At 41.3% G+C, this 9,145-nt stretch overlaps 1 protein-coding gene across 1 annotated transcript in view; it reads right to left on the reverse strand.

Moving 5' to 3' along the window:
- Nucleotides 1–6,777: 6,777 nt before the first annotated feature.
- The window catches only part of ABCC8 (ATP binding cassette subfamily C member 8), a gene marked incomplete at its 5' end in the record, with an annotated part of 118,395 nt that continues 116,027 nt past the window's right edge, over nt 6,778–9,145 (reverse strand). The window contains 3 exons of the mRNA XM_015423247.1: nt 6,778–6,915; nt 8,228–8,290; nt 8,433–8,566. Of these exons, the coding sequence (XP_015278733.1) occupies nt 6,778–6,915; nt 8,228–8,290; nt 8,433–8,566 (335 nt within the window). The remainder of the gene's footprint in view (nt 6,916–8,227; nt 8,291–8,432; nt 8,567–9,145) is intronic.

Consider the following 9,145-nt stretch of genomic DNA (forward strand, 5'->3'; position numbering starts at 1 on the left):
TCAGTCCCTCATGGGGAACCATTGTTGCCAATCTCCAGGTGAGGGCTGGAGACCACTCAAAATTACAATTGCTCTGCAGAAGGGAGGGCGGAAGTCAGCTGAAGTCAAAGGGGCAGATAATGGTAGGTTGATGGTTAGCTGCGAAGGAGATGGGGTTGCCAACTCCAGGCTGGCAAATTCCTGGGGATTTGAGGGGTGGAGCCTGGAGAGGGTGGGGTTTGCGGAGGGGTGGGACATCAGACAGGTAGAATGCCATAGACTCCACCCTCCAAACCAGCCATTTCATCCTGGGTAACAATTGTTGCCAATTTCCAAGTGAGGGCTACAGATCACTCAAAATTACAACTGCCACAGCACTCCCCCAGAGCCTCTTTCTAGATATCGTTGTATTTATTTCCACAACGGGCTTTACTGCTAGTACAGAATATAGAACCAATCTGCAAGGGGACTGTCCTTTCAGCGCTATTTGGTACCTGCTTTTTTGTTTTCATTTTTATGTCTCTTTGGGCCTTTCTGCATGGTCAGTTTGTAGAGCAATAAAGATACAACTATTATTCAGTTGTTTTGCATTGTTCCCCATGACTTTCCTTATCCCTGTTACAGGGATACTGCATTCCAGTACTGAATGCATCTTGTACCTGGGAAAATGTTTTACTATCCCAGTAGTTAAAAACCTGTAAAACCCCCCCCCCCCGCCCCTTAAGAGAAATGGCTTCCTTTTATGCAACAGAATTTTGTATCCAATACCAAGAATTTTGGATTTGTGTATTAGGATGAGAATAAGAGTCTTTATTTATTTATTTATTTTTGGATTTATATCCTACCCTCCCCGAAGGCTCAGGGCGGCTAACAATGAGGCACAAGTGCCAGAATTAAAACAGATAAAACAGTCTAAAACCATAAAACAATGCAGTACAACAACAAAGTGTCAGTGCAAGATGGGGTAGAACTTCCTCAAATGGCAATTGGTCCCACAACTTGTCAGCACCCTCTCCTTCCAGGGTCACCTCGCACCCAGATGGAACCACATATTAGTGGTAGTGGTGTGATGCTGCAAACATATTGGTGATGGAATTGAAGTGGCGGCGGCTCCTACTCAAAAGCCTGGTGGAAGAGCTTTATATTTTACACAGTTTCTCTTACAATTCTAAAAAGCCTTAGTTAATATTATAATTTGTATGTGATCAGCTATCAGTTCGCTGCTTTTCTCTCCAATGGGGACCCAAAGTGGCTATTATCCAGTGATATTTCTATTATTTTTAAACAATAAATTCCAAAGCAACTTGCAACAAATGTGAAATAAAAACATATACATAGAGCAATTCAGCAAAACAAGTTCTCTTGCATCCGCTTCTCACCATAATAACAAAAATAGTACTTTTGGTAACACAGGTATTATGATATTCCCCCCCCCCTTCTAAAAGGGGACAAAGAAAAGCTTCCAGGTAGTGAGTTAGTAGTGCTTAGTAGTAGCAATGTGGCACCCATTGGAACCATGGCACCCACTAGTACTTCCCCTGGCACTCACCAAGCTTTTCAGAAAGGATGTGGCTGTTTTAGGGTAAAGGTTTCCCTTGCTTGAAAGCCAGTCGAATGTGACTCTAGGGATGCGGTGCTCATCTCTATTTCCAAGCTGAAGAGCCAGCACCATCCAAAGACGTTTCCATGGTCATGTGGCCGGCATGGCTAGATGCCGAGGCACACGTAACGCTGTGACCTTCCCACAGAAGCGGTACCTATTTATCTACTTGCAATTTCTTGCTTTCAAACTGCTAGGTTGGCAGGAGCTGGGACCAGAGACGGGAGCTCACTCCGTCATGCGGCACACTTGGGTCTCGAACTGCTGAACTACTAACCTTCCACGGCCTGCAGTTCAGCGTCTCAACCACTTGAGCCACCGCAGCCCCTTGTTTTAGGGTAGGCCCTGGTATTAGTTTCCTTCATTCAAATGAAAGGGCATCCACTGGAGGATCAGGAGGACCGGCAGGCAGCTGGCCTTATGGTTCCATCCCTCCTTCAGGCTTTCCTCCTTTTTATCCCCGCCCCTCTCCTTTGCTTCCTTTCATTTCCCTTCTGCACTCTTTTGCAAAGTGGGGAGGGAGATATTGCAAAATGCTCAGTGGTAGTTTTCAGCTGGCTGACTACAAGAAAGGAAAACCACATGAAAAGTATGGTCTAGTGCAAGAAGGTTTCTCCAACTGTGCTTTCATATTGGGGGGGTGGGGCGGTGGGGGGATATAGGTGATGCTGGTAATACAAGAAAGAAAATGTCATACAAAATACAGTCTGTGTCCATGTCTGCCAATGATTATTACGATGGTGCACAGAATGACACAAGTACTGATGGCACTGAGTGGGTATTCGAAGCAACTGCAGAAGATATTGTTGAGGCAGCGTGGGTTGGTGCTATTTCAGTCGGCGGAAACTGTTTCTACGTGCATCTTTAGGACACGAAGTGAGATTGTTTTATTATAAAATGCGAGAATAGGAAGACAGGGTAGGATGAGACAGAACTGAGACGGCATACCCACTATACATTATTCTAATAATATTTTTAATCACTAAAAAGTTTGTATACTATATAGTATGCCATCTTAATCACTGAAAGACGATTACTATCACTAGCACTTAGGTTATCTGATGGTTCTAAATGTTTAAAATGTTTTAACTTTTGAATATGTGAAAAGTATGCGGACGGAGGGTGATTTCAGCAAAGCATACTTTATTCAGTCAGGAACTAGACACTTTGGCCGACTCGCAGGCCGGCTTATATTCCCTCAGAACCCACCACCACAACACACACACCACTTCCCGATAGGCTATTTACAGTGACCAAGAGACCTATTGGCCTCACGTTCTGGGACCTAGCCCTCTGATAGGGCGGGCTAGGATCCTCCTGTCCCATTGTCTTTAGGCGCGAAGCTTGAGGTTTGTCCCTGGACAAGTCCGGACATGACCGTCCCTGTCAGGGCTGGACTAATCAAAGATCAAATTATCAGGCACATAGAGGAACAAAGTCTGCAGATGAAAATCACCATGGCATCTGCAGAGGGAAGTCCTGCCTCACCAAGCTTTTGAAGTAGACATTATATACCTGGACTTTTGAAAGGCTTTTGAAAAGTTATCTCACCAAAGACTCCTGAGTAAATTTAGCAGTCATGGGATAAGTAGACAGGTTATTTTATGATTTTAAAAAAAGGTTAAATGTAAGGAAGTAAAGAGTGTGAATAAATGGACTCTCTTTCACAATGACAGAAGCAAGCAGCGGGGTCCCACAATGATTAGGGATGGTACTATTTAATTTATTCATAAATCATCTGGAACTAGGGTTGAGTAGTATAGTGGCCCAAGTATGCAGATGACACAAAATTATTCAGGATGGTGAAAACCAAGGCTGACTGTGAAGAGCTGCAAGAGGACCTCCACAAACTGGGTGACTGGGCAACAATGTGGCAAATGAAGTTCAATGTTGGTAAGTGTAAGGTGATGCACAGTGGAACAAAAAATGTTACGTTCAAGTGTAGGCTAATGGAGTCTGAACTTGCTGAGACAGATGGGGAAAAAAGATATTGGGGTTGTAGTAGATAGCTCAGTGAAAATGTCAGCCCAATGTGCTGTAGCAGTGAAAAAGGCAAACACTAAATTAAGGATTAGGAAGGGGATTAAAAATAAAACAGCTGATATTATAATGCCTCTGTGCGGCCTAGACTGAAATACTGTGTACAGTTTGGGTCACTGTATCTCGAAAAGGACATCGCAGAGCGGAACAAGTACAGAGGAGGGCAACCAAGATGATTAGGGGGTTAGAGCACTTTCCCTATGAAGAAAGGCTGACGAGTCTGGGACTTTAGAAAAGAGATGAGTGAGGGGTGTGTGTGGACGTGATAAAGGTTTATAAAATTATGCATGGGGTGGAGAGAGCTCACAAAGATAATTTTTCTCCCTCTCCCCAAATAGTACAACGCAAGGCCATCCAATGAAACAGATGGGGAGTAGATTCAGTATGAACGTTTTCTTTAGACAAGTGATTAAAATGTGGAATTAGCTGCCAGAGAATGTAGTGACGACCACAGACACAGGGTCTGTCATTCCCATCCCAGAATACTTCTGCTACTTCCAAGGGCTGCCATTCCACTCTGTAGGGCTATCATTCCAGTCCCAAGAGCACTGACTCTGTTCCTGGGGACCGTCATTCCACTCTGAGGTCCTTCATTCCAGTCCCAGAAGAGTCTATCTGCGCCTACAGACATTGCAATGAAAATTCATTCTGCATTTTCACTGCAACATTTTTGCGCTGTAATGATATTTCAATGGAGTCCATACAACTCAACTAGCATTCCTGGCTCCCATTATCTCCATTGGGCCTTCAAGCCTCTCCCATTGTTTCCAATGGGCAATCTTGTCATTCCTTATACATCCCAGTTAGTTGTCCCTTTGAAACTGTACCAAACCATTTTAAGTAACAGCCAAATGAAGAGCATGAACATGTACGGTGTGCAGATTTCTTGCCAATGTTCTTTCTGAGCTGCACACAGAGCAGAAGGAAATTTTTAAAAGGCCTCTGATCTGTATGTCCCCCCCAATCTTGTTTCTGCAGATGGACTTACTATTTAAAAATGAAATTGAAATTGAAATTGAAAGAAGAGCTTAGGAGTGACTGAAGCACCCCCCCACCATGAAAAAAACCACACATCTGTCTGTTGACACCTTCGAGTAGTGAAGGGCAGGGTATAAATCCAATCTCCTCCTCCTCCTCCTCGTCTTCTTCTTCTTCTTCTTCTACTTTATATTCTTAGGGCATAACTTTCCTCCAGTATTTTATGGCATATTCTACAGTGCTAAATAAAACATCACTACAGCATTTTAAAAAAATGCTCTACTACAGGTTCAAAATGGCAGGGATGGTTCTAGGGGATGATGGGGGGCACTGTTATTGGGCAATTAAATGTAACTGGGGATGGTTAAAAGGGTTAAAAGATTGACACAGTTCATAAGAAGTACAAAGATGAAAAGTCTGAATGAAGTATAAAAAGCTAGTTGGAGATCGCCTATCTTGGGTTTTTAGTTAGTAGTGGGTTCTTTACTTTCTCCCTTATATGTAGCTTTCCCTTTCCCTTTTTTTTCCTTTCCCCCTTTTCTGTTCTAGTTTTTGTAGTGTTTAAAAAATCAATAAAAAATCCCCTCCGGGGGCTTAAAAAAAACCCAAAACAAAATGGCAGGGATGGCAGGGGAGGGGGGTACATATGCTGTCTAACTAAACTATTCTCTTTTTTAAAAAAAGAAATTTCTGCAACTTTACCCAACTCCATTTCTATCCCTAGCATCCTTATTTTTTCATCAATAAGTTGGACCATCCGCTCTCATAATGATCTTGCTTATCTCTGGCTAGTAGCCCAAAGCCATTGATAGAAAAGAGAACCTTCCTTTTCATAACTTGGAACCAGGCATGTGACCTCCAGTGATCTCAGTGCAAACTCTTCTCTCAGAGCAGCAACAGAAACACAGTCCGGAACCCCCAGGATTAGAGGTTGATCAATTTTCTCATTCACTTCCTCAGTCCTAATGGGAATTTTGCCATTGAACTCACTAGGAAATATATCATTTCCCTGGGGATTATTATGAGTGCTTGAACAACTAATACAAGGAAAAGCTTAGTGTAAGGGATGAGAGAAATGAGTTTACAAATTGTTAAGCCCCAGTGATCAGAACAGAGCGTAAGTTTGGGCAGGATTCTACCTTTGGGGGGGGGAGGCTGCGTGCCGTGGTAATTACCAGCAGCTGCAAGGTTTCATTATCTAAAGGGAGCTTTAGTCAGACAGGATTATTATGGTTACAGGACGCACCAGAGTTTCTTTGGCGTTGATGTGATGAATTGTCCTGGAAGACAGCCCAGATCGCCTTCCCTGGCTGACTTGGCTATGTAATATGCTGCGAGGAATGATTGGTGAAAAGCTGCAGCTTCCTTTTATGAATGGTCATTTTATCTTTGTAAGTTACGAGTTTTAATGCCGACGGCTTCAACGAGGGCTGTTTTCTGCCCTGCACACAGCCCGTGAGTGTAAAGACTGTTTTATCTATTAAACAAACTGTTTTAACATATTTCCACTGCTGATGGGAGCTGTGTCTGTGGTTGCATCGTTAATTTGCAAGCTGAAGCGAACCCCCAAGGTCCGTCCAACCTGATACTTAGCCAGTCATATAAGGTATCATGGCTACTTTCAGCAGCACAGTTTCCTGAACATTTCCACTTAATTCTTCAAAGTCTTGAAATATGAAGCTGCAATCTGGATGCAAACAGAGGTAACATGTCTAGAGGCCTACAATACATTTGGAGGTATTTTTGGTTGCTCCACAATTATGGAACTATTTAGAGTAGTTGCTGATTAGGCATGAACAAGTGCTGGACAGGTGTGAGGCTGTTATTCTGGATTTGAATTTTGAAGATTTGAGGAACCTTATTTAAGATTCTACATAATCTAAACCTGATTTTGTAACTTTGCTTTTTAAAATTCTTTGGTTTGCAATCAATTTTAGGGGTGAATCAAACTGAGATGCAGGTACCAACAAGTAAACAATAATTACTGTCTAGGAACTCTAGGGCTCAAAAAATTGAACAGGCAAAGACAACCAGTCATAATTAAGTGGTAAAACAGATTCCGATTTCTCAAGAGTGGAAAAACAAAGTAATTTATTGGTAAATAATATTTATTTACAGGTAATTTACATGTTTAGATAATGGATACTAAAACTGCTCTTCCAGAGCTGAAATTTACTAATCTACTTGTCTGCTTGGACAAAGGAAGCAAACACGCTGCCTTCTTGCTCCAGCAGAATCTCTGGTTTTTCATATTCTAGAATAACTCCTCTCTTCATTACAATAACCATATCCGCATTAAGGATAGTGTTCACCCGATGCTGCAAAGCAAACAGACATAACAAAAATTATAAATATAATTGCCAAAGATAGAAATACATCTACATAATTCATACTGGCTTCAAAAGACAGATCTGATTATTTCATTCTGAGTGCAGCCTGCATCCTGATCTAGGGAGTTACTTGGCACTTCTATTTAAACTTTTTCTGCCATGTCTTTCATAAACCCTGATCATATGGGACTTCTGTCACTGCTTCTCAGCTCTCGTTGAACTCAAAATTGCCGGCCCTCACCTTTTTTCTGTGTTGGTTGTTCTCTGCTGGTAGAAATTACTGGACATTCTCATTAGTTCTGAGAATGATTGAAGTTTACAAGATTATGCATGGGAAAGAACAGGTAGAGAAAGAAGTACTTTTCTCCCTTTCTCACAATACAAGAACTCGTGGGCACTCCATGAAATTGCTGAGCGGTCGGGTTAGAACGGATAAAAGGAAGTATTTCTTCACCCAAAGAGTGATTCACACATGGAATTCACTGCCACAGGAAGTGCTGGTGGCTACAAGCATGGACGGCTTCAAAAGGGAATTAGATAGGCATATGGAGCAGAGGTCCATCAGTGGCTATTAGCCACAAGGTATAGATAGGGGCTCAGCAGAATAGTAGCTGCTTGAAGCTTTTTACTAATTTCACCCACCCAAGTACTTTACCTGCTTAGCTACTGGCATTTCAGTTTTATTCAATAGCTGCAATAAACACTTCATAATACACACACACCAGTTGGGGATCCCAGTTCATGTTACGTCCGAAACAAACAAGTCATGAACAAACCATCAGCTTTGCAGAAAATCCCAAATGACATCACTTCAGGGCAGTTCTCAAAATACAACGGACTTCTGTCACTGCTTTTCAGCTCTCGTTGAACTCAAAATTGCCGGCCCTCACCTTTTTTCTGTGTTGGTTGTTCTCTGCTGGTAGAAATTACTGGACATTCTCATTAGTTCTGAGAATGATTGAAGTTTACAAGATTATGCATGGGCTACATTTATTTGGTTTTGCAATATGCCTAAACTAAGAGAAATGACTTTCGCCTACAAACACATTTGCAATTGATCCTGCTAATTTTTTTTAACAAAAACCCGAGAATTTTTGGATTATATATTTTCTTATACGAAACTGTACACTGATATGAAATATGTTATAATATAGTGAAAATGAAAGAAAACTTTTCACTTTAATTGGGTAGATTATGTAACAAGCGAGTGACAACAAATCAAGAGATCCGGCTAATCGAAGACTTGAAATAACATTACAGATACTTAGATCTTCTGTAGCAAAATATAGTGTATACTTACTGCAATTGTTACTACAGTACGATCAGCAAATGCAGTCATCACAACCTTCTGAAGAATGTTTTCCTACATAAACAGGTAATGTTTCCATTAATTCAGCTATTTACATAAAATGGAATCAATTATTACAAACCAACTAATTACTACTAAAAAGCCCACCAAGTTTTACTTCCTGTCATTTGTAAATAAAGCTTAACAATGAACTCACAGTTGCCATGTCGATAGAAGCGGTGGCTTCATCCATGATGAAGATACTTGTCTTCCGTACAAATGCCCTGGCTAAGCAGAAGAGCTGTCTTTGCCCTTGGCTGAAATTTTCTCCACCTTCTGTGACAATGGCATCTGGAGTAAACAAAATTGTAATTGTTGTTGTTGTTCTTCAGTTGAAACTTTTAAAAAACATAATGTTTTTATTGGTTTTGTCAAAACTGTTTTGACAACAAACAAGTTAAGCAGGATAAGAAGCAAAAGGTGGGTGTGGCTGGATGACCACACTTCTGGCAACATGGGGGTGTGGCCTAATATGCTAATGGGTTTCTGCTGTTTGGGTGTGGCCTATTATGCTAATGAGTTCCTGCTGGGCTTTTTCTACAAAAAGAGTCCTGATCAAAAGTAATAACAGCTCTACAATACTATTTGCACGTTTTGTACTATGTACTAGTTAAGGTTCAAACAGAAGTGTTTTAATACAGATCCCTCCACAGATGAGGAAATTATTACCTAGTCCCCCAGGTAAAGCTTTCACCACATGCTTTAGTTGTGCTATTTCCAAAGCTTCCCACAGCATGCTGTCTGTACATTTTTTTTCTGGATCCAAGTTAAATCTGTAAATTTAAAAATAAAATGACTAATCAGTATCAAGCTCTGCCTTTCAGACACATAACCTTCTTACCACCTGAAATGGGCAAGAACAGTAATTGC

This window comes from Gekko japonicus, unplaced genomic scaffold, assembly GCF_001447785.1.
Source record: "Gekko japonicus isolate JY-2015 unplaced genomic scaffold, Gekko_japonicus_V1.1 scaffold936, whole genome shotgun sequence".
Classification (NCBI taxonomy): domain Eukaryota; kingdom Metazoa; phylum Chordata; class Lepidosauria; order Squamata; family Gekkonidae; genus Gekko; species Gekko japonicus.